The sequence below is a fragment of the Narcine bancroftii genome, chromosome 3 (genome assembly GCF_036971445.1).
Source record: "Narcine bancroftii isolate sNarBan1 chromosome 3, sNarBan1.hap1, whole genome shotgun sequence".
Taxonomy (NCBI): Eukaryota; Metazoa; Chordata; class Chondrichthyes; order Torpediniformes; family Narcinidae; genus Narcine; species Narcine bancroftii.
Window position 1 is genome coordinate 93,396,493 of NC_091471.1, and position 27,052 is coordinate 93,423,544.

At 38.7% G+C, this 27,052-nt stretch overlaps 1 protein-coding gene across 3 annotated transcripts in view; it reads left to right on the forward strand.

The window, feature by feature from the left end:
• The window catches only part of mtus1b (microtubule associated tumor suppressor 1b), a 212,087-nt gene that overhangs the window by 146,885 nt on the left and 38,150 nt on the right, over positions 1-27,052 (forward strand). For all 3 annotated transcript variants that reach the window (XM_069924546.1, XM_069924545.1, XM_069924547.1), the window contains one exon: positions 26,089-26,155. In XM_069924546.1, the coding sequence (XP_069780647.1) occupies positions 26,089-26,155 (67 nt within the window). The remainder of the gene's footprint in view (positions 1-26,088; positions 26,156-27,052) is intronic.

Sequence of the window (27,052 nt, forward strand, 5' to 3'; positions counted from 1 at the left end):
TGTCGATAGGGGGCATGACCATGCAGAGGATCTGAGCAGACGTGTTTTGAAAGAGCTCTCCATAAAAATTATTAAAAGACGGTTTAAAGCTCAAAAGTCAGAATTTCATCATCAAAAATGGATAAAACATACTAAATGACCAAGGTAACCAACAACTCAGCCAGGAACATCGAGTGAAAGCCCGATGAGGAGGGGCCTTGGGACCAGTTAAACCCAACAGAGCTGAGGCGTCAACCCAAGATATTGCTGACATCCTGAATAAAAAAAATCTATATTTTAAACTTTGTGCATTTGTTTTACGAGCATTGAATCAGCAATAAGAGACATTTGAAATGATATAAGAAATTAAAGAAATCATGGAAGATTTAACAGAACAAATGATCCAAGTGGAGGCTGAGCTGGACAAGACAGGCTAAAGGCCCTAGAAGAAAAAGCAAAAACATGGGACACAGACTTAAAAGGAATGATGAACAATATATATCACATGTTAAATTTCAGCAGATGTAATAATGTAAGAATTATTGGACTGAGAGAAGGAATCAAGGGGAAAGACCCAGTGAGCTGCTTTGTACATGGATCCCACAAATGCAGGGACAAAACAAGTTAAATGCAAAGCTACAAATTGAAAGGGCATACTGGACATTCGGTCCCAGAAGAACTGGCGATCAACGACATGCCACCCCTCCGGCACTTATAACTAGAGTCCTGGTAAGACTCAAGTTACCAGGAGTGCCATACAAATATTCAAAAAATAACAATGGCCCGTTAATGATTGACAACAAAAATGTCATTTTTTTTCCATTTGCCTTGGTCAAACAAAGAAAAGAATTTGACGAGGTAAAGAGACAACTGCGATCCAAAAGCTTAAAATATTCAATGATTTACCCAGCGACGCTGAGGCTTGATGTCCCAGAAGGTAATCGACAAATTTTCTTCAATAAAGAAGTGGAAGAGTTTTTCTGAAAGTTGTAAAGAAATTTGAGCTGCCAGATAAGATTGAAAAGACCATTTTGGAAAAAGAATGTATCTTTTTTTTAAAAAAATTTTGTAGTACTGAGCCATCTTGTTTTTGCTGCTAAAAGAAAAATTGTAATAAACACTGAGAGCTCTGAAAAGAAAGGAAGGTGGTGAGGGAAGTAGCAAGGTGGGGACCCTGATTTAAGAGGGAAAATGATTCCGGGAGAGCTGCGGTTTTAAAAGATGGTGCTAAAGAGAGAGGGGTAATTCTTCGGAAGATTCCAAGGGCTTTTTTCCAGAGGCTTCTGGGTTCTATTGTTTACGTCACTGTCAGAGCTAGCGATGTGTGTATATTTCTTAAAAGGGAAACATTACAGTATTAAAAAATTGGAAAGATTTTGTTATACAATATATGTTTGAAAAATGATATGGTTAATGGGCTAAACAGGTTGGTGAAAAGGAAAGAGTCTTGGGATACCTAAATAAATTAAAAGCTGATATATAATCATTCTGCAGAAAATGCATCTTACCAAATTGGAACATGATGATTAAAAAGAGGATTGGTAGGACGAATAATAATTTCTTCCTTTGGTTCAATGGCAAGAGGTGTAGTGATTCTAATTCATAAAAGTACACCAACATTAATAGAAGATGTATCGATTGACCAAGCTGTAAGGTATGAAAATTGTAAAATTTATGAAGAAGCGTGGACATTTATGAATATTTATGCCCTGAATATTGACAATTAAGCCTTTATGAAGGATATCTTCTTTTAAAAACAGCAGAGAGAAGACAAAATATACTGGTCAGAGGAGATTTTAATTTTTGTTTGAACCCAAGACTAGATAAATCTGCAAGAATAGTAATGAGGGGGGGAAGAGAGAGAGAGAGAGAGGGGGGGGGAGGGGGGGAAGAGAGAGAGAGAGAGAGAGAGGGAGGGAGGGGGAGAGAGAGAGAGAGATTAACTTTTAGACTAAAAGAAAAAGTTGTGAATTTAAAGCTAAATACTTAGAGATTACTAACATTAACTATTGCAATAATGGAAAAGCAAGAAGATGTATACAGATAGTGTCTCAATAATGGAAAAGCAAGAGAATGTATACAGATAGTATCTCAATACCACACTATTTAAAAGAACAGATAGTTTAAAGAGACTGAAATATTTTGTGAAACAAATCAGCCATCTACTCAGTTTTTTGATATGGGATATATTCAAACCATATTTGAGGGGACAAATTATATCCTATACAAAGAATATTAAGAGAATATATGGCAGAAGTAAACATTTTGGAGAAAAATATTATAGAATTAGAAAAAAAAATAAAGGACAGGACTAAAAGAAGAATATGGACTAGAGAATAAAAAGCTAAGTCAATACAAACATTGAACAAAAAAAAATCTATATTTAAAAACTAAACAAAAATGAGTTAAATGAATGGGCTCACAAAGTTTATCTTGGCAAATTAAAGCAGAGGAGTTATCAAGAATGATGAATGCTATAAAAAGGCACTCTCGCATATTAAACAAAAGGAAATCAATGACATCTTTAGACAGTATTACCACAAAAATATATAAATCAGAATTATGAGGAGATGAGAATGAAATGGAAGAATTTTTGTCAAATGTTGAACTAAAAGAGAGAAAAGATAGAACTAGACACTCCCTTTACAAGTGAAGAAATTGAAAAATCCTTGGGTACCCTATTGGGGGAGGATGGATTCCCACCTGAGTTTTACAGACAATTCAAAGAATTATTAATACCCCTGTTAATAGATGTTCTGGACTAAGCAGTAGAAACACAGACCCTGCTGGAATAATTCTCAACTACAATTATTAGTGTTCACAAAAAAAGGGGCCCATTTGAAAAACTACTGCTGCTCTCCCGAAGACTCCCTATGCACCATCCTCGCCTCGATCTGGAGTTGCCAGCGGCAACTCTCCCTCTCACTACCTTGCTGGTCTGGAGCAGACCCCTCCTGTACTACATCCACTACTAGATCCACATGTTCAACCGCTAACTCTACACCCACCTGGTGACCATCAAGGTTCGCAAGCTCGCCTCCCTTGAGACTGCAGCCTCTGTGACCCTCAATGTGGGCCTCCATCTTGGCCCTGGCCACCTGCCCTCCGGAGCTGCCTATGTTTCTGCTGCTGACTCCAACAGGTGTCCTGCCTGCTCACCCATTGGTTCCTTAGCTTCGGCCGTCAACTCCAGCTCTGGCCCCAGGCATCGACTCAACAGAGCTCCAGACACCCTGGCTGCCAACCCAACGGAACTCCTGACACACTGGGTGCTGACTGGAGCCCCCAGCCCAGAGCCCCAACTGCCCTCGGGCAAGAGCTTCCCACATTGACTCCAACCACGTGGCTCCTGACATTGACTCCTGCTCTAGTCCTGATCTCACTTATTCATCTTCCCTTACTCATCATTATTCTTTCCTGTCCCTCTCCTCCTCCCTCCCCCACCCCCCCGGCACTTTTCTGTTTACCCCCTCTCCTCCCTCAGACCTCCATCCTAACCTTCCCTCTCCTCCCTTGGACCACCCCCCACCTTCTCTCTCCTCCCTCAGCCCTTCCCCACCCAAGACCCTTTCTCCTGCTTTGTTTTCCCCCTCCTGGATGCCTTTTCCTGGCCAGCTGCCTGCTCTGGATTTTTTTTTCCAACTGTCTCCGAGACAACAACCATCTCAACTTCACCCCCGCCCTCTTTCATATTCCAATCCTCCTCTGAACACTCTGCCCTCCACTCTATCTGCAACAATCCCAACTACACCATCAAACTCGCATATTAGGGTAGTTCTGTTGTGGTCTGGTGCACTGACCTCTGCCTTGTTGATACCAGACAAGAACTCTCAGACACGACCTCCTACCTACCTGTCCCACAGGATCCCTCTACACCACATCAATCTACTATCTCCAACCTCGTCACCTCTGGTCACTTTCTTCTCTCGGCCACCAACCTTATTGATTCCCATCCCCACACTGCTCGTTTCTACCTTCTACCCAAGATACACCAACCCACCATATGGGTAGACCCATAGTTTCTGCTTGTCCTTGCCCTACTGAACTATTTTAATCTTGACGTTCTTTTCTCCCCTGCCCCAATTCCTCCCCTGCCCCAATTCCTCCCCTGCCCCAATTCCTCCCCTGCCCCAATTCCTCCCCTGCCCCAATTCCTCCCCTGCCCCAATTCCTCCCCTGCCCCAATTCCTCCCCTGCCCCAATTCCTCCCCTGCCCCAATTCCTCCCCTGCCCCAATTCCTCCCCTGCCCCAATTCCTCCCCTGCCCCAATTCCTCCCCTGCCCCAATTCCTCCCCTGCCCCAATTCCTCCCCTGCCCCAATTCCTCCCCTGCCCCAATTCCTCCCCTGCCCCAATTCCTCCCCTGCCCCAATTCCTCCCCTGCCCCAATTCCTCCCCTGCCCCAATTCCTCCCCTGCCCCAATTCCTCCCCTGCCCCAATTCCTCCCCTGCCCCAATTCCTCCCCTGCCCCAATTCCTCCCCTGCCCCAATTCCTCCCCTGCCCCAATTCCTCCCCTGCCCCAATTCCTCCCCTGCCCCAATTCCTCCCCTGCCCCAATTCCTCCCCTGCCCCAATTCCTCCCCTGCCCCAATTCCTCCCCTGCCCCAATTCCTCCCCTGCCCCAATTCCTCCCCTGCCCCAATTCCTCCCCTGCCCCAATTCCTCCCCTGCCCCAATTCCTCCCCTGCCCCAATTCCTCCCCTGCCCCAATTCCTCCCCTGCCCCAATTCCTCCCCTGCCCCAATTCCTCCCCTGCCCCAATTCCTCCCCTGCCCCAATTCCTCCCCTGCCCCAATTCCTCCCCTGCCCCAATTCCTCCCCTGCCCCAATTCCTCCCCTGCCCCAATTCCTCCCCTGCCCCAATTCCTCCCCTGCCCCAATTCCTCCCCTGCCCCAATTCCTCCCCTGCCCCAATTCCTCCCCTGCCCCAATTCCTCCCCTGCCCCAATTCCTCCCCTGCCCCAATTCCTCCCCTGCCCCAATTCCTCCCCTGCCCCAATTCCTCCCCTGCTCCAATTCCTCCCCTGCTCCAATTCCTCCCCTGCTCCAATTCCTCCCCTGCTCCAATTCCTCCCCTGCTCCAATTCCTCCCCTGCTCCAATTCCTCCCCTGCTCCAATTCCTCCCCTGCTCCAATTCCTCCCCTGCTCCAATTCCTCCCCTGCTCCAATTCCTCCCCTGCTCCAATTCCTCCCCACCTACATTTGTGATACCTCACAGGTTCTCTATCTCTTCAAAGACTTCAGATTCCCCTAACTGGATCACCTCATCTTAATGATCAATGTCCAAACCCTTTATACCTCAAACCCTTTAGACCTCAAGAAGGTCTCAAAACACTCTGCTTTCTGGACCAGAGACCTGACCAATCACCCTCTACCACCACCACCCTCTGCCTGTCAGAACTTGTTATCACTTTAAACAATGTCTCTTTTAACTCATCTCAATTCCTCCAAATCAAAGGAGGAAGCCGTGTGAGCACGCATGGGTTCAAGCAATGCTTGCCTGTTTGTTGGCTTTGTGGAGCAATCCATGCTTCAAGCCGACACAGGTAAGATCCCTCAAATCTTCCTCCAGTATATTCATTGCTATATCAGGGCTGCCTCATGCACCTGCGATGAGCTTATGAAATTCATTCACCCAACTTCCACCCCTATCTCAAATTCACCTGGTCCATCTTTGACAACACTCTCTTCTTCCTGGAACTCTGTCTCCATCTCTGGAGACCAGCTTTCCATTAACATATATATTACAAACCCACTAACTCCAACTCCTATAACTATCTTGACTACACTTCCTCACACCTTGTCCCCTGCAAGGATTCTATCCCCCTTCTCTCAATTTCTCTGTCTCCACTGCTTCTAAGATGAGTCTTCTAGTCCAGATCTTCCAAAATGTCAGCTGCCTTCCACAAAGGTGGCTTCCCCTCCACCACCATCAACTCAGCCCTCACCTGCATCTCCTCCTCATCTGCTTGCTGCCTATCCTCACCTACCATGCCGCCAGCCTCCACAACCAATGCATTATCCTTTGCCGGCACTTACAACAGGATTCCACTACCATACTAATCTTTCCCTCTCTGCCTTCTATAAGGACCACTCCTGACATGACTCCCTTGTGTACTCATCCCTCCCCATCAATCTCTCCTCCCTGTGTCTGCAGAAGTGCCAAACTTGCACCCACACCTCCTCTCACTGCCACCTGGGGCCCCAAATGGGTCCTTCAAGTGAATCAACACTTGTGTATCCGCAGGATTGACTTACTGCATCCAGTGCTCACTTTGTGGTCTTCTCTACATCGGAGAGACTGGGTGCAGATTGAAAAATTGCTTTGCTGAGCACCTTCGCTCCGTCCGCACCAGTGACAGACCTCCCAGTAGTCAACCATTTAAGTTCTGTGTCATGCTCCCACACTCGCATGTCTGTCCATGGCTTTATGTACTATCTCACCAAGACAACCTGCAAATTGGAGAAGAACACCTGATTTTCCATCTGGGCACTCTCCACCCAGGTGGCCTTCATGTCGACCTTTCCTGTTTCTGCTAACCTGCTCTCCGTTTCCCCTCCTCCCCCCTCACCTCTTTATTCATGTGACCATCCCTCTTCCCCTTGCTCGCTGCTGTCTTTTCCCTCCCTCCATGTATTACCTCCTGCCTTTGTGACCACGCCTCCCCTACTCTTGTTCGGATGTCTGCTGACATTTTTTCCATACCTTGATGAAGGGCTCAAACCTGAACATCAGTCATGAATTTTTATCTTTGCTGAATAAAGGACACTGACCTTCGGAGTTTTTTCCCAGCTTTGTGTTTTTACTTAAACCAGTGTCTGCAGATTTTTGTTTTATTTCCAAAATGCATATGTTTATTTCCAAATTCTATCTGTAGCAAGATTTTAGCTTGATGTTTAATCCAATATTGCCAGTGCTGAGGGTTAATTCCACTTTGCCTCCACAGGTTCTGTCTCTTCTGACTATCTAGAGCATTTATTGGTTTTGAATTTCTACACCATATGCAATAGTTTTTCACACCATCCTCTACTTAAATTGCTGGCTTTTTAACTAGCACTGCAATTGGCACTGTTCCAAACATCCTGTTTCTTTTGATTCATTTATAAATTAGTTTATTAGATGTACCAAGATAAGTTGCTTTTGTAAGCAGTCCACCTGGGCATACAGTGCCCATCATTGGGCATTATTTGCCTGTGCTCCAAAGTTTTAAGTATGTCATCAACCATTAATGTAATTAAAGTGCAAAATCTAGGTTTTATTCAAGGTTATATGTATACGTTTTGGCTTGACCATGTAGAAATTACAGCACTTTTTATTCTTGGACCCCTGAATTCAGGGCACCATAATGTTTGGGTCTTTTGGCTTCACAGGTGTTTGTGAGCACTCAGTTGTGTTTAATTGCTTCATTAGTGCAAGTATAAGAGAACTAGGCTTGCTCGTAATTTATTTTTATCACTACGTCTGCAGTTGCCATTTTTCAATATGTGGACCAGAGTTGTGCCAGTGAAAGTCAAAGAAGCCATTATGAGGCTGAAATACAAGAATAAAACAGTAAGAGACATTGCACAAACCTTAGGATCACCAAAAGAAGACAGAGGGCATCGGTGAGCTCTGTAATCGCAAAGGGGCAAGAAAGATCTCCACTGTTGATGACTGAAGAATTCTCATCATAATGAAGGTAAATTCCCAAATGCATGTCTGACAGATCAGAAATGCTCTTCAGGAGGCAGGTGTGGATATGTTAATTACTACTGGCCGCAAAAGATTTCATGTCGAGGCTGCACTGCAAGATGACAAAGGTGGAATGTTTTGATCTTGGGTTTTGCTCTTGCCATCACTGATGCAGATTAATCTTGGTCTCATCTGTCCACAAGTCCTTTTCCATAATTCTGCAGCCTCTTTTAAATACTTGGCAAACTGTAATCTCGCATCCTGTTTCTGTGGCTAATTCGTGGTTTATTTCTTGCAGAGTAGCCTCTGTATTTCTGTTCATGAAGTCTTGTGCAGACCGTAATCATTGACACATCACACCTGCCTCCTGAAGAGTGTTTCTGATCTGTTGGGCATGTGTTTGGGGATTTTTTTTCCCATTATGGTGAGAATTTTTCTGTTATCAGCAGTGGTAGTCTTCTTTGGAATACAATTCCCTTTGTGAGTACTGAGTTCACCAGTACATTCTTAATGTTCAAATTGATGTTGATTTTGGTAATCCTAAGGTTTGAGAGATGTTTTTAATGTTTTATTGATTTTCAGCTGTTTTGACTTGGCACAACTCTAGTCCTTGTAATGAAAAATGGCAACTACAGACTTCAAAAGTGATGAAAAGCCCAGAAGCAAGTTTAGCTCTCTTATACCTGCATCATTTAAACCTAAGTACTCGCGAACACCTGTGAAGCCATATGTCCCAAACATTATGGTGTCCTGAAATGAGGGGACATAAAGTGCTGTACTTTCTACATGGTGTAACCTTGAATAAAATCTGGAATGTGCACTTTAATAGCATGTGAATTGTTTGATTAGAAATTTATAACTGGAGCATGGGGAAATAAAAGAAAAAGGTGTTTTTGTCCCAAACATTATGAAAAGCACTGTATGTGTGTATGCATATAGTACAGCAAGTAGGACACAGTATTAGAAGTGCAGAGTTAAGAGATCAGTTGGGGGCTGAATACAGAGCATTGTGGTAACATAGCGTTGAGCATATGGTGGTGGAGCTGCCACCAGTCCTCAGTGATTGTGACCTGTGGGACAGGATGTCATGGATCCAATTACAGGAAGTAGTTGAGGCCAACCGATCTGGGAGGTGGTAATGGAAAAGAAGTCATTTATTGCCCTCTTCAACTCCATCTAATAGTGAGCTAGCTTTAACTGCTACAAGTCATCTGATTTAATCTTTCTTTCTTTCTTTGGCTTGGCTTCATGGATGAAGATTTATGGAGGGGTATGTCCACGTCTGCTGCAGGCTCATTGGTGACTGACAAGTCTGATGCAGGACAGGCAGGCATGGTTGGAGCGGTTGCAAGGAAAAATTGATTGGTTGAGGTTGGGTGTTGAGTTTTTCCTCCTTTGTCTTTTGTCAGTGAGGTGGGCTCTGCTATCTTCTTCAAAGGAGGTTGCTGCCCGCCGAACTGTGAGGCGCCAAGATGCACAGTTGGAGGAGATATCAGCCCACTGGTGGTGGTCAATGTGGCAGGCACCAAGGGATTTCTTTAAGCAGTCCTTGTACCTCTTCTTTGGTGCACCTCTGTCTCGGTGGCCAGTGGAGAGCGCGCCATAGAACACGATCTTGGGAAGGCGATGGTCCTCCATTCTGGAGACGTGACCCGCCCAGCGCAGTTGGGTCTTCAGCAGCAGGGATTCGATGCTTGCGGACTCTGCCAGCTCGAGTACTTCGATGTTGGTGATGAAGTCATTCCAATGAATGTTGAGGATGGAGCGGAGACAGCGCTGATGGAAGCGTTCTAATGGCCTGATATAAATAGCTTGTGTCATTTTCAAGAGTTAACTTTTTTCCTGTGGTCTGAATATCAATGAATATAGTAGTCTTTCCAAGAATCCAATGGCTTGAGAGTTGCCATACCTGACAAAGGATGATTGATTGACCTCCAGCAATCATCCTAATCTCAGAATGTTGCTATAGAAGTTCTCCAAGGTTGGGTCATAAGCCCAACCATCATAGAACCATAAAGCACCACAGCAGAGAAAACAGCCTTTCTGGTCTGTGTCAAGATAGTCTGCACCCACCACATCAGATGGCAACTCATTCACACTCCCACCACTTTGAGTGAAGATGTTTCCCCCTAAACCTGTCCCCTTTCACCCGAAAGCCATCTCCTCTCTTATTCATCTTTCCTAATCTCAGTGGAAAGAGCCTACTTTCATTTACTCTGTCTATACCCCTCATAATTTTGTAAATCTCCATCAAATCTCCCCTTATCCTTCATTCCAAGGAATAAAGTCCTTACCTGTTTAATCTTTCCCTAAAGACCCGGCAACATCCTAGTAAATCTTCTCTGCACTCATTCAATCTTATTGATATCCTTCCTGTAGCTAGGTGACCAGAACTGCACATAATATTCCAAATTTGGCCTCACCAATACCTTGTATAACTTCAACATATCATCCTGTACTCAATACTTTGATTTATAAAGGCCAAAATGCCAAAAAGTTTTCTTTACAACCCTGTCCACCTGCAACACCACCTTCGGGAAATATTGCACTTGTATCCCCAGGTCTCTTTGCTCCTCCGCACTCCTCAGTGCCCTACCATTTACAGTGTATGTCCTTCCTTTATTTGCTCTTCCAAAATGCAATACCTTACTTGACTGCATTAAACTCCATCATCCATTTACTGGCTCATTCCCCCAGTTGGTCCAGATTCCTCTGCAAGCTTTGAAAATCTTCTTCACTGTCCACTACACCTCCTATCTTTGCTGATCCAATTTACCACGTTATCCTCTAGATCATTGATATTGAAAACAACAACGATAGTCCCAATGCAGATCCCTGGAGGCACACCACCAGTCACAGGCCTCCAGTCTGAGAAGCAACCATCTACTACTACTCTGTTTTCTCCCACTCTGTTTTCTCCAATTTTGAATCCAGTTTACAACCCCTCTATGCAGACATAATGCCTTAACCTTTCGAACTAACCTCCCATGTGGGACATTGTCGAAGGCCTTACTAAAATCAGACAACATCCACAGCCTTTCCTTCATCTTCCTTCTTGATACCTTCCTTGTAAAACTCTACAAGATTTGTTAAACACTACTTACCACACACAAAGCCATGTTGACTGTCCTAGCTCTTGGAGCCTTTCTTAAACAGCGGGACATAATCCTCCAGAACCTCTCCCATGGCCAACAACATTTTGAATATATCCTTCAGTGCCCCTGCAATTTCAACACTTGTCTACCTCAAGGTTCAAGGGAATATCCTATCTGGCCCAGGGGATTACCTAAGGCAGCAATCACCTCCTCCTCTTCCTCCATATGTTTCATGACACTTCTATTTGTTTCCCTCCCAACTGTATGCACCACGCCAGTTTCCCGAGTAAATACTGATGTAAAAAAAAACTGTTTAAAAAGAACCTCCCCCATTTTGTGAGGCTTCGCACGTAGTTGACCATTCTGATCCTCTAGGGGACCAATTTTGTCCCTTGTTATCCTCTTGCTCATCATATACTTGTCGAACCCCTTTGGGTTTATGTTCATATTATCTGCTAAAGCACCTTCATGTCCTTTTTTTTGCCTTCTTCATTTCCTCCTTTAGTATTCTCTTACATTTTCTATACTCTGCAAGTACCTCATTTGCTCCTTTTTTAAATTTTTTTTAAAAATTTTCACACTATCAACCATACTGACCAAAATGCATACAGACATTTTTCTCTTGAATATATAGTGTCATTTTCTCCCCTTTTCCCCCCTCCCTTCCCTCCCTCACTCACCCCCTTCCCATTTATTCAAAGTTCAATCTATAAGATACATTAAACCCGTTAAACAATGTCGTCACTTAATAAAAATAAACAAGAAATTTTTGTCTTTTACTTTTATATCCTGAGTCAGTTCATTTCATTGTCTTCTCCTTCTGTCATTTTAGGTGGTGGAGGTCCATGGTAGGAATTCTCTGTTGTATTTCATGTATGGTTCCCATATTTGTTCGAATATTGTGATGTTATTTTTTCTAATGGAATACATTTATTTATTTCTATGTACCATTGTTGTATTCTCAAGTTGTCTTCTAATTTCTAGGTTGACATAATACATTTTTTTGCTACAGCTAGGGCTATCATAATAAATCTTTTCTTGTGCTCCATCCAAATCGAGTCCAAATTCTTTATTTCTTATATTACTTAGAAGGAAGATCTCTGGGTTTTTTGGTATATTGCTTTTTGTGATTTTATTTAATATCTGGTTTAGATCTTCCCAAAATTTTTTCACTTTCTCATATGCCCAAATTGCATGTATTGTTGTTCCCGTTTCCTTTTTACAGAAAACATCTGTCTGATACTGTTGGGTCCCATTTATTTAACTTTTGGGGTGTGACCAATTGTATTGTATCATGCGTAACCTCGTGTTTATTGTTCCGGAGCATAGCTTTTCCCATGTTTCATTCTAAATTTTTATGTTTAGATCTTGTTCCCATTTTTGTTTAGGTTTAGAACTTGTTTCCTCATTCTCCTTTTCTTGCAGTTTGATGTACATCTTTGTTATAAATTTTTTAATTATCATTGTGTCTGTAATCACATATTCCAAATTGCTTCCTTCTGGTAACCTCAGACTGTTTCCCAATTTGTCCTTCAAGTAGGTTTTCAGTTGGTGGTATGCAAACCTTGTATCGTGAGTTGTATTATATTTATCCTTCATTTGTTCAAAAGATAGTAAGTTATTTCCCGAAAAACAATTTTCTATTCTTTTGATCCCTTTTCTTTCCCATTTTCTGAAGGAAAGGTTATTTATTGTGAAAGGGATTAGTTGATTTTGTGACAATATTAATTTTGGTAGTTGATCATTTATTTTGTTCCTTTCTACATGAATCTTATTCCAAATGTTGAGCAGATGGTGCAAAACTGGTGAATTCCTACGTTGCACCAATTTTTCATCCCATTTATATGTTCAGGTATCTTCTCCCCTATTTTATCTAGCTCTAATCTGGTCCAATCTGGTTTTTCCCTTGTTTGATAAAATTCTGATAGGTATCTTAATTGTGCTGCTCTATAATAATTCTTAAAGTTTGGTAGTTGTAAGCCTCCTTGTTTGTACCATTCTGTTAATTAATCTAGTGCTATCCTCGGTTTCCCCCCTTTCCATAAGAATTTCCTTATTATTTTCTTTAGCTCCTTGAAGAATTTCTCTGTTAGGTGAATTGGTAATGATTGAAATAGGTATTGTATCCTTGGGAAGATGTTCATTTTAATACAGTTTATCCTTCCTATCAGTGTTAATGGTAAGTCTTTCCAGTGCTCTAAGTCATCTTGTAATTTTTTCATTAATGGCTGATAATTTAGTTTACATAGATGGCTGAGATTATTATTTAGTTGTATACCTAGGTATCGAATTGCTTGTGTTTGCCATCTAAATGGTGATTATTTCTTAAACTTTGTGAAATCCACATTATTCATTGGCATTGCTTCACTTTTATTTGCGTTGATCTTGTACCCCGATACTTCTCCATATTCCTTCAATTTCTTATGTAATTCTTTTATTGATGTTTCTGGTTCTGTTAAGTATATTATAATGTCATCTGCAAATAGACTGATTTTATATTCTTTTTTTATTTTTATCTCTCTTATTTTAATTTCTGTTCTTATCAGTTCTGCTAGTGGTTGTATAGCTAACGCAAACAGTGAGGGAGATAGTGGACATCCCTGCCTTGTTGATCTGCTTAATTTAAATTGGTTTGATATATATCCATTTACTGTCACTTTCGCCAATGGTCCCTTATATAATGCTTTAATCCAATTAATATATTTCTCTGGTAGGTTGAATTTTTGTAGTACTTTGAATAAATAATTCCATTCTACTCTGTCAAAGGCTTTCTCTGCATCTAAAGCAACCGCTACTGTTGGAGTTTTGTTTCCTTGTACTGCATGGATTAAGTTAATGAATTTACAGATATTGTCCATTGTTCATCTTTTTTTAATAAATCCAGTTTGGTCTAGTTTTACTATTTTTGGTACACAGTCGGCCAATCTGTTTGCTAATAGTTTAGATATTATCTTATAATCTGTGTTAAGTAGAGAAATTGGTCTAAACGATGCTGGTGTTAGTGGGTCTTTCCCCGTCTTTGGTATTACTGTAATTATTGCTGTTTTGCATGAATCTAGTATGTTTTGTGTTTTTTCAATCTGGTTCAGTACTTCCAGGAGAGGAAGAATTAATAAGTATTTAAATGTTTTATAGAATTCTATTGGGAGTCCATCCTCTCCAGGTGTTTTATTGTTCGGTAGTTTTTTTTAATATCTCCTGTATTTCTTCTATTTCAAATGGTTTTATTAATTTATTTTGCTCCTCTGTTTGTAATTTCAGTAGTTCAATTTTAGTTAGAAATTCATCTATTTTGTCTTCTTTCCCTTCGTTTTCAGTTTGATATAGTTGTTCGTAGAATTCCCTGAAGTTTTCGTTGATCTCCGTTGGGTTATATGTAATTTGCTGCTTGATGCTTATACTGGATATACACCCCTCTTCTTCTTAATAATATCACCAATATCCCTTGAAAACCACAGTTTCCTCGGCCTGTTAATTTTGCCTTTAATCCTGGCAGGAACATGCAAACTTTGCACCCTCAAAATCTCAGCTTTGAATGCTTTCCACTTGTTGGACACATCCTTACCAGAAAACAGCTTATATCAACTCTTCTGAGATCCTTTCTCATTTCCATAAAATTATCCTTTCTCCAATTTAGAACATCAACTCAAGGACCAGACCTATCCTTATCCATAAGTAAATTGAAACAAATGACATTATGGTCACTGGACCCAAAATGCTCATCTACACAGACTTCTGCCTCCTGATCTGCCTGGTTCCGTAATAAGAGATCAAGTATTGCATCCTCTCTCATTGGTACCTCAACATATTGATTAGAAAACTTTCCTGTATACATTTGACAAGCTCCAAGTCATCCAGACCTCTTACAGTATGGAAGACCCATTCAATATGCAGAAAGTTAAAATCTCCTACTACCACAACTTTGTTTCTTACAGCGGTCTGCTATCTCCTGACAGATTTGCACTTCCAATTCTCTTGGTCTATTGGGTTCTCTATATTACAAGCATATTAATGTGTTCATACCTTTCCTGTTGCTTAGCTCCACGAATATGGCCTCTGGAGGTGAGTCCACAGTGCTGTTCTGTCAAACTACAGCTTCCTTTTATCCACCCCCCTCTATCATGTCTGAAACATCTTTGGATGCTTCACTAATAACTTCACTTCTGATGTGAATGTTGGGATGTGCAGTTATCAGGAAACAGTTCAATTCCATTGGCAGCTCAGTAAATGAAACTGTACTCCTTGGAAGGCATGAACTAAGTTGTAGCAGATGTGCCCCAGCCATCAGTTGTTATTTCTAACAAGCTCGCTGTCTATCCTGACATTCAATGACATTGGCATTTTCATGACCCCAGCCTTCGATATCCTGGTGTCACCATTGATCAGAAATGTAGCATTTTGTAGTATACTAGAAAAAGAGACTCTGCTGGAATTTCCTAGCATCAGTAAGCAGTATGCATGCTGCTCTCTTACCTGCGAGGTTTGTGCACAGCTGCAGAAGTTAAACAGCCATTCTTTAGTGAGTGCATCTGCTTCCAACCTGGTCTTCTATCCCTGAAAGTTATTTCATGGCACTATTTAATGGAACTTTGGTTCGATGTGCCTCATGAGCATTCACTAAAATTTCATCTCTAAATGTTTAATGCTTGAAGAAAATTTAACATTTTCTAAAATGTGAATATTCTGACACCTGCCTCTCCTGTAGTAATTCCTCTTTGAAATATGAACATGGGAATTAGGCACTGAGATTTGTGTCTCCCATTTGAGCCATCTCCACACTTAAAATCATTGTGGTGGTTCATGTCAAGTTCCGTATTCGGTCTGCCTGTAGCATTCTTTCACCCCTTTTCGAATGTCTGCGTTTGTTTTAAAAAAAACTTGTGCTTCCTCAAAGGGCAATGAAAACATTTGAAAGACTTAGAATCAATTAACTCATGATTTTAGGAATGAAAGCTCTGCAATATCCTTTTTTAAGCCTTGTTATAAAAAGTTATTGTTTCTTAACTGTAACTGCAAAAAACTTGGTGGCAGCAGTTGAATCTGGCAAGAAAGAGATGAATTTTCACTGCTGTCAAGAATTGTTTGCAAGGGTGTTTTCTCATGTTGAAGTGCCTCAACTTTGTCTTACTAATTGCATAACATTTGAAGAAGCAGAAGTTAGAAATGAAACCAACATAATACTACAGACAGTCCCATGTTGTGCCAGTTCAGTTCCTGAGATCTGTTTGTAATCAGAACCATTCATAAGATTGAATAAACAAAAACAGTGTGGGATGGGATCACAGAAACTGGAATGATGGGAGAGCATCACACCAGGTTATGTGTAATCTATATTACAAACTGTGAATGTAATTTTTGGGGAAATGCAGAAGAAATAAAATGAGTGCAGTATATGAAATAGTAAATATACACTACCTGATGACTGGGTGATCATCTGCCTTCAACCCAATTTTCCTGCACATACTTGGTACTCCCACTTGCTTTAATCCTGAAATCTATTTATTAAACCAATTGCTTTAATTCTCTAGTCCAGAGGCAGAGGAAAATCTAAGGTTCACTATCTGAGTAAATAAATTCTCCATTCCATTCTCAAATCTTGCCCTTCAAGTTTTTGTCTTCCGTCTTGGTACATAGAAACTTTGATCTGGGACCACTTTCCTCTATCTACTCATTTATTTTGGTGTTCTCATTTTGTTAATCTTAAAAGGTAGGGCAGCATCCTGGTGCAATTCATAGAGCTGCTACTTCGCAAGTCCAATAATCCGGGTTCCATCCTGATCTCTGCAATCTGTATGGCATTTGCATGCTGAGGACTTCTGGGTGCTCTGGTTTTCTCTCATCACCATATACATTTGTAGGTTAAGTTAATTGGCCACCAAAAATATTCTTTAGTGTGCTGATTCAGTTTAGGTTCAGCATAAGGCAACAAATTAAATTTAACCAGTTCATTAATTTTTAACTATAAATTTGCAGTTTGTCATCAATCTTTAAATGCAGCTGATAATTTGCAATTCTGCTGAATGCCCTTGTTCTACAAAGAGTTCTGCACTATTCATAACATTCAATAGACACTGTGCTTGTGGCAGACATTGTCATTGACTCAAATTTGTGTTGACCATTTGGAGTTGGAAATTTTCATAATTCAGACTCTGCCTCCAGAAATTAAATGCAATTTTTTCATGTGCTATTTTTAAAATTAATTAATCTTGCAATTATCTATGGATCTTTGAATTTATCTGCCAAGCTTTTATAAAGTGAATATGTTGAATACTTTAACCATTTTTGAGGTGTTTTGTTTTCATTTGGTTGTAATTTCTGTTGTGATCTTGTTTTTTGAATATTTTATTTAAAATTTTAAAACCATGATATATCCAAAGAAAGAAAGAGTAAATACTACATAATATATAATATCAATAAAGCATACATGGTGTAACCCAAAAACCCTCTAACCCACCCTACTCATACAACCCTCCCCCAACCTAACCATCTAATCTACCCCCCAAGAAGAAAGAAAAAAAGATATAAACTACAATAACATAATTAATTACCATGGATTGAAGCAATTCCACCACAACATGGCTGAAGGATTCAAATGTTTAAATCCATATAATCCAAATAAGTGCTCCAAACTTTGATTTTTAAAAATAAATATAATTATCACATAAATTATTATTTTTAAATGCTATACAAGATCTCAATTCCGTATGCCACCTATGTAAATTCTAATCAATATAATTTTTCCAAGTAATCACAATACATTTTCTCGCTACAGCTGACCTCTAAAAGGCAATTTGAAATTTAATTAATCTTGATTCCAGACATATCTTTTTAATATTACTTAACAAAAATATTGATGGATCCATTGAAAATTTTACTTTAAAAATATCTTATAGCAGTTCTTGAAATTGCATCCAGAAAGGTTTTGCCTTTTCACATAGCCAAGTAGAATGTAAAAGAAAACCTATTTCTTTATGACATCTAAAACATAAATCTTAAGAAAATAAATTGTATCTCTTTAGTTCATTATAATTTTATACAATTATACTTGACTCTTGAAAAATTAATATATATCTCACATTTACAATTTTAGTCATACTATCTTTACAAGTTCCTCCAATCCTCTTGAGTAATTACTATCTCTAAATGTTTTTCCCATTTAAACTAGATTTTTGTAAATCTAACTTAAGGATTTCATTATTTATATTTGCACAATATTTTCAAATTCCATTTAGAAATAAACTGATCCATCATATTCTCATTAACTCAATTTAATTCAATGTCTGCCCAAATCAATCAATTTTTCTAAATTAAACATTCTATTAATATAATTTTGAAAATTCAGAAGCTGTAAACCTCCCAGCTCACATTTCCACATTAATTTATGTATAGACACTCTTGCCATTTTATCTTTCCATTAAAAATTTACTATAGAATTCAAATCTTTAAAAATAAAAATAAAAATTTGGGGAACTTTACATGGAATACATTGAAAAAGATTTGAAATCTAGGAAAAATATTCATTTTAATACAATTAACTCGATCTATTGCTATCGACAAATCTTTCCATTGATTTAAATCATTTTTAAATTCTTGGAATGAAGGTAAATAATTTCATATAAATGATTACATTTTTAATCTATTTTAGTACCTAAATATTTAATATGATCTGACCATTTAAACTGAACAATATTCTTACAAGAATTATAATCAGCATCAATCACTGGCATAATTTCACTTTTTTCCCCTATTAATTTTATAACCCAGATATTTCTCCATACTGTTCAAATCTATCATATAAGGATCTTAAGGACTCCTGAGGTTCTGTTAAATAAATCGAAACATCATCCGCAAATAGATTGATTTTAAACTCTTCTGATTTCACTTTAATACCTTTTAAATATTACTATCCTGTCTTATCAATTGAGCCAAAGGTTGAATAGCTAATGCAAACAATGACTGTGACAAAGGACAATCTTTTCAAGTAGATCTTTCCAATAAAAACAGTAATGATATCTGTCCATTGTCACTACTCTAACTATAGGATTTTTATATAATGCCTTAATCCAACTAATAAATATTGGTTCAAATTTAAATTTTTCCAATATTTTAAATAAAATACTCCATTATATCAAATGCTTTTTTCAATATCTAATGATATTGGATTCCTCCTGGGAAATGTGTACCAATCAATTTTGTAATATTGTCTGCAGAATAATGGTTTTTAATAAATCCAGCTTGATCTAAATAAATCAAAGATGGTAAATATCTTGCCAATCTGTTAACTAGAACCTTCATTACAACTTTATAATCAACATTTAACAAATAAATAGGTCTATAAGAACTTGCTTTCAAAGAATCTATATCTTTCTTAAGAATAACTGTAATAATTGCCTGGGAAAAAGAATCTGGTAAAGAATGAACTTCCATAGCCTATTTAAGCACTTCAATTAATAAAGGTACTAATAAATCTTGAACTTTCTTCTAAAATTCAGCCATAAACCCATCTTCACCTGGAGATTTCCCATTGGGGATTGATTTAAGTGCTTCTATAATTTCCCTATAAGTAAAGGGGCTCTCAAATTCTTTACTTTCTTGGTTACTTAAAGAAGGTAACTGAAGATCAGATTTTTAAAAAAACAATATAAATTTTAACTTGATCTTTTTCTGCTTCAGATGTATATAATTTCGTATAAGATTCCTTAAACACATCGTTTATCTCTTGAGGTTTATACATTATATTTGAACCTTTTCTAAAAAACATATTTATCATTCTTGAAACTTGCTGCATCTTTAATTGCCAAGCTAAAACCTTATGAGCTATTTCCCCTAATTCATAATACTTTTTAGTTCTTTGCAATAATTTTTCAAATTTATAAATTTGTAATGAATTGTATCGTAATTTATTATTAATCAATCAATTGTATCTTTTTAGTCTCTGAATGTTGTTGTAAATCTTTTTCTAAAATTTCTATCTCTTACTAATTTATTTACTTTGGAAGAATGTAGTTTCTTAATTTTAGATGTGAAACTAATAATTTATCCTCTTTAATAAGTTTTCAAAGCATCCCACAATATAAACTTTTAATGGAATCTATTTATTTTCAAAAACTGCTGTTTTGATCTCCCAAAATTACAAAACTCAACAATTAAATCTCCATCAATATGTGATATCTACTTTTTCTGAACCTCTAAATGTTATTGACAAAAGAAAATGATCTGACAAAGTTCTTGTTTTATATTCAGCAGATATTACTCGACCTTGTAATTGCACAGGCAATAAGAATAAATCTAATCTGGAATAACAATCATATCGAAATTAATAAAACAAAATATATTTTTCTTTCGGATTTAATTTCCTCCATATATCGACTAAATAAATTTCTTTCATTAAAGTTAATACCTTTTTTGCCATTTTACTCTACTTACTGTTTTTAGAAATTTATCTAATAATGTATCTAAACAACAATTAAAATCACCTCCAATCATAACTTTTTCATATGCCTGTGTCAAATAAAGAAAAAAATCTTGTATAAATTTTTCATTATCCACATATTCTTAAGTATCCATGACTCCAAATAGATTTCACAATTTGCAATTAAAAGTCTACCAACTGATTCATTAACTGATTCTAATTTAAATGAAAATTTCTTATTAATCAAAACAGCAACACCTCTTGCTAAGAATTAAAAGTAATTCCATGTTTAAGGAATTTTTTAATTTTGTTACTCTATCAGTCAAAGAAGTTACTTGCAAGAAAGCAATATCTACTTACATTGTTTTTAATGTAAACCAATACCCCTAATAATTTGGTTATTGGGCCTGTTAACATTAACATAACATAAAATAACATAACATAACAATTACAGCACGGAAACAGGCCATTAGGCCCTTCTAGTCCGCACCGAACCAAACACCCCTTTCTAATCCCACCTCCCTGCACAATGCCCATAACCCTCCATCTTCCTTTCATCCATATACCTGTCCAACCTTTTCTTAAATAATACAATTGACTCCGCCGCCACTATTTCTCCCGGAAGATCATTCCACACAGCTACCACTCTCTGAGTAAAGAAGTTCCCCCTCATGTTACCTCTAAACCTCTGCCCCTTAATTCTTAACTCATGTCCTCTTGTTTTAAACTTTCCTCCTCTTAACGGAAATAGTCTATCCACATCCATTCTGTCTATCCCTTTCATAATCTTAAATACTTCTATCAAATCCCCTCTCAACCTTCTACGCTCCAAAGAATAAAGACCCAATCTGTCCAATCTCTCCCCATACTCCAGATGCTTAAACCCAGGCAACATTCTGGTAAACCTTCTCTGCACTCTCTCCACTCTGTTTATATCCTTCCTATAATTAGGCGACCAGAACTGCACACAGAACTCCAAATTAGGCCGCACCAACGTCTTATACAATCTCAACATCACCTCCCAACTCCTATATTCCATGCAATGATTGATAAAGGCCAGCATACTAAAAGCCTTCTTCACCACCCTATTCACGTGAGTTTCTACCTTCAGGGAACGATGTACCGTCACTCCTAAATCTTTCTGCTCTTCTGTATTCCTCAATGCTCTCCCATTTACCACATATGTCCTATTCTGATTCTTCTTACCAAAATGAAGCACCTCACACTTATCAGCATTAAATTCCATCTGCCATTTTTCAGCCCACTTTTCTAAGCAGCCCAAATCCCTCTGCACTCCTTGAAAACCTTCTTCATTATCCACTATTCCACCTATCTTAGTATCGTCTGCATATTTACTAATCCAATTCACCACCCCATCATCTAGATCATTAATGTATATAACGAACAACAATGGGCCCAATACAGATCCTTGAGGCACACCACTGGTCACCGGCCTCCAACCTGACAGACAATTATCCACTACCACTCTCTGGCCTCTCCCCTTCAGCCAATGTTCAATCCATTTGACTATCTCAAAATTTATACCCAAAGACTGCACCTTCCTAACCAACCTTCCATGTGGTACCTTATCGAAGGCCTTACTGAAGTCCATATAGACAACATCCACTGCGCTACCCTCATCCACATTCCTAGTCACCTCTTCAAAAAATTCAATCAGATTGGTCAAACATGACCTTCCTCCCACAAATCCATGTTGAGTGCTCCTGATCAGACCCTGTCTATCCAGATATTTATAAGTACTATCTCTAAGAATTTTCTCCATTAATTTACCTACCACAGACGTCAAACTTACAGGCCGATAGTTGCCAGGCTTCCTCCTTGAACCCTTTTTAAATAACGGAACCACATGCGCAATGCGCCAATCCTCCGGCACTATCCCCATATCTAATGACATTTGAAAAATTACCGCCAGAGCCTCTGCTATTTCCTCCTCTACTTCTCTCAATGTCCTGGGGAAGATCCCGTCTGGTCCCGGAGACTTATCCACCTTTATATTCTTCAAAAGCCTTAAAACTACACCTTTTGTAATCTCTATATTCCCCATATTTACCCAATTTGCTTTTTTTTAATCCCACATCTCCCAATATCCTTCTCCTTAGTGAATACCAAAGAAAAGAAACTGTTCAATATCTCCCCCATTTCTCTAGGTTCCACACACAGTTTTCCACTCTGATTTTCTAAGGGACCAATTTTATCTCTAGCTTTCCTCTTACCATTAACATATTTGTAGAACTCTTTTGGATTAGTTTTCACCCTGCTTGCCATAGTTTTCTCGTACCTTCTTTTAGCTTTCCTAATTCCTCTCTTAAGATTCCTCTTACATTCAATGTATCTTTCAAACATCTCCTTAACTCCATGCTTCTTATATCTAATGTACGCCTCCCTTTTTCTTCGAACCAAGTTTCCAATATTCCTTAAAAGTGGCAAAGTTTAAGTTAGACATCTTATTAATTTATCCATTAAAACCTCCATGCCCGGTGTAGTGGGATCCCAGTCCACAGTTAACTGAAATACAATCTTCATCTCCTTAGTGAAGAAAAGAATGGAAACCCCAATTTTAAAAATAACACAAATCACCCCCCACAAAAAAATACTGTGCGGGAAGTGACCAATGCCACAAAGTGGCCAACAACTCGGAAGGAGAAGTAAAAGATGCCACCTCCCCCAAACAGAACAATAAAATAAGTAATTAAAACATTTCAAGTATGATAAGCTTCCTCCAAATCTCTATTCACTTGATCATCATCAATATCAATTTCAGCTGATTTACGACATTCCATCTTTTGCACACCATTCTTCTTCCCTTCTTGAACTGTTGAGAAGAATATTCTTGACCTCTGCTGTTTATTATCAGTCAAAGAAATGCCGAATGCAAGAGCCTCGGCTTCATCATTAAAAAAAAATTGAGTTTGATAGTCCCCATAAAACTTTTAAAACAATTGGGTATCTAAAAGCAAATTTATAACCCTTCCTCCACAAAACTGCTTTAGCAGGGTTAAACTCTTTCCGACGTTTAATAATAACTTGACTCAAGTCTGCGTAGAAGAAAACTCTACTATTCTTAACCACTAAAGAGCCCTGATTTTTTTTTTCTTGCATTTTGAATTGCTAAATGCAGAATCATTTATTTATCTTGGGAGCACAAATATCTAATTAAAATAGAGTGTGGCGGTTGACCAGGAAAGGGCTTTTTTCCAATTGCTCGATGAGCTCTAACCAATTCCAAACCATTTGGAAAATACTCCTTTCCCGAAACATCAGGGATCCATTTTTGAAAAAATTGCACCGGATCAGTTTCTTCAAAATCCTCCGGTCCAACAATTTTAAAATTATTTCTACAGTTATGATTCTGTAAGGCATCAATCATTCTTTGAATTTCCCAACTAGTAAAAGAGTCCTCCATCCTGTCCATTTTTTTTCTTTACATTGTTCCACCTCATCATGACAATCAAAAAAATCCTTTTTCAATCTTCATAACTTAATCCTGCACCTTGTCCACCAATTTTACCCATTTTGCCATATCAGATTTCATAGTTGACATTTCTTTAATTCTAAAAAATTCTTTCATTGACAGAAATCATTGATTCATTTGGTTGAATGTGACTTGAATCTGTTTAGCTAACTTATCAAGCTGAGTCGCTTCAGAATGTTTAGATGTAGGCCTACCTTTTTTCCTCTTCTCTTGTTGGAAAGATATCTTCCTCTTCAGCTCCTCCAGTGTTGTCCCCTTATCCTCCTCCGTGGACATCGACGGTAACTCCGTGGGTTCTGGCCCTCTCTCTCAACGATCCAGAGTCACTGGTTCGAGAGAGATGCCCCCCCACCCCGTCCCCGGTGGGGTGGAATAAACTTGACGTAGCGTGCTTGTGCTAAGTCCCGCACATGCGCGTTTGCTCCTCCTAGTCCAAGATGGCTCTGGCGCCATCTTCCCTGATACTCTGGAGAGTTGACACTGGAGTCAACTATACCTTAGGCAGCTGCTGTTGCTGAGGTCTCGAATGAAGAGCAGTTGAGTCTCCAGGCTCCATTCAAAGGTAGGCCCCAATTCTTCCATACTTGGTTGTTTCTGGATAGTTTTCTTAACAGTCTTTCATTTTAACTGTTGATAGTGTTAATATACTTTAAAAATTTTAAATAATTTTTACTGTCTTTTAAAAAAAATCCTTTAAGGTCGGGTTTTTAACAATTCTTTTGGGAGCGGTGTCTTCCAATGTTCCCCACCTAAGCCTGTGATCTCGTGTTTTATAACCAATCAACTGTCAAGATTAGCTTAATTTTGACCTAAAGTTTTACAAAGGTGAATAATGTTTGAGCTTTTTAGCATGTGTCACCTGTCAATGTGGCAATATCAACACTGATAATAATTACCTTATTCTCCAGTGTACATGTTCCTTTGTTTTAATCATCTACAGCTTAAGAATTTTCTTCTTGTACTGTGATCACCTGGGCTGTCGCTGAAATACCTTTCCAATGTTTATTTCTGAATTATTTTCAATATTTAATTGTCTTGGAGTTGAATTACAAATGAGAGCAGCTTGCTGTAATATGAAACTGACTTTAAATTTCACCAGTGGATTAATGTTTGTCAGCTTGTCTGACTTTGGCTGCTCAATGACATAGCATTTTGAAATATAAAAATAGCCCATTACTGTATTAGTTGGGAGATCAATGTGTTCACGTGCCAAGCTTCAGCTGCTGACATTTGAGTAAATGAATACTGTATTGATCAGCTATTTCCCACCCCCCTTCTTAATTCCAGTTTGCAGACACAGGGCTGTGCTGCTTGTAATGAATGGTTCCCATTGCTTCAGTTGCGCAGCTATTTGTTTTGCCACAGGCAGAGTACTGCAGGAAATATGGTACCTGTACTGCACTGAAAGTTAGCTTGGCAGGCAAGGCCCAATGGATCTTTTCCTACAAGTATTTTAAATGTAGTAAGACCAGTTTGGGTTGTGGTGTGGCCATCTGTGCTCTGCACAATACACAAACAACCGGAAAAAGAGAATGGGCTGCAGCAGCAGCAAAATATGCCTCTACGGTCCTTGCACTGGAAAGAGGGTAACTGATGCATCCTTTTCTTTGATTTGCTGACTGAGAATGTAAGGCTTTGGTAGCTGGCGCAAGACATTTCAGCCAATTCCTTTGTTTCCAGCTGTTCCTCACTGCAGATTGTTCCTCCTCTTTGCTGAATAATTGGTGCATTTGAGAGTCAGATTAAACAGATTGCTCGGAGCATCCTCTTGCATTTTATAGCTGCAACCTGACTGTGCTTTTGGGATTATAAGGCTCTGGCAATTTCTTCAGTATTGATTTGCTGGCGAAGTGGATGTCACTTGATTTTGTCTAGGACGTTGAAGGTAATCTAAGGTCTGCTTGCTTTTCCATAAGAGATGTTGTAACGTGCATTTCAATATTTTGGATTTTGTTTGTGTTGAAAATAGAAAAATATTTACTGAGTCATTTTACGGCCCTGCTTGCACAATTTTGAATGTGTGGAAATACTACATTGTAATTTTGGTTAAAATGCAGTGCAAATTGCATTGGAATGGTAGTGTATATAACTGAAATTCTGATCACGTGTATAATTCATTTATATACCTCAAGTTGATTATACCATTCATTAACATGCTGAATGAGAGTTGAGTTTGTGTGAATGCGAGTTGAAAGTTACTGGAGGTTTCTCCAAGTGAAGTTGTCTTGGTGGAGGCTTTGTCTCGAAGACACATGGGAGTTTGTTCTCAACTATAACAAAATGCTTCATCCATTTTTCCATTGAGAATTTTTGAACTAATTTCAGAACATACAGGTTTAGACTAATTTCAGTTCCAGTTATTAGAAATTAAACTACAAATTTGAAATAGCAATTATTGCATTAAAGATGCAATAAAAAATATTTTCTTTCTCAGAAAGAGGAAGTGGACAAACAACTCAAGGAATTGTCTCAGGAGTTGCTGACTTTGCATCATGAACTCGGTAAGTATGGCAGAAATTTACCATGTACTTTGAGCTCTTAGGTTTGTTGAATGTAATCGGGAACATAAATGTTTATCTTTGGCAATTTTAAAAGTTCTTCAACTCCATATTTCCTTGAAGACGTCCATGTTCAAGGAATTTCCAAATGTTGGAGTACCAAATGTTGCCTCAATGTACCTGTACCACTTCTAATGCTCTTCAGAGCTTGGATTGAATAAAGTTATTTCATTGTTTTCCTTTTGATTAAAATATTCAGAATAGAGCAATATTTATTGTACTTTCTGTTCCAATGCATAAAAGTTGAAACTGAGATTTGTTTTACACACTTGGCATCTTGGGCATGACTCTAAACCAGAATATAAATTCTGAGGAATCCGTATAGAAAGCAGAGGTTGTGTTCATTGTTCACAGTTCAGCATTTGGTGCAGGGCAGTGTGCAAAGTCAAAAACTGTTGGAGATCAGAATGCACATGGCACTAATTTTTCTTCACCTATTTAATTACCACGCCTGATATTGACATGGATTCAAAAGTGAAATAGCTCTCAGAAATTGCAACCTCACTTTCAAAATTAGACTTTCTGACAAAATGACAGATTTGTGCTTTTGAACACAAGTTGCGGCTAGCTTTAAGTTTGTTATGAATAAATTGACAAATTTAGAAGTCCACTTGCTCAATGCTATTTTGTTTGTAGGAGACTGAACAGGGATACATTTTTTTTAAAAATTTTGTTTTGTACTCTTATTGATACTCGTGGAAGCCTATGTTGGAATGAGCTAACTTCAAGTGTGTTGCTGACAGGAACTTGAAGATCAGTATTTATGATTTGTATAGAAAGAATGGTACTTGACCAGCTAAAGATTGGGTGTTCTCACAATTTAACTCCATCACATCAGTG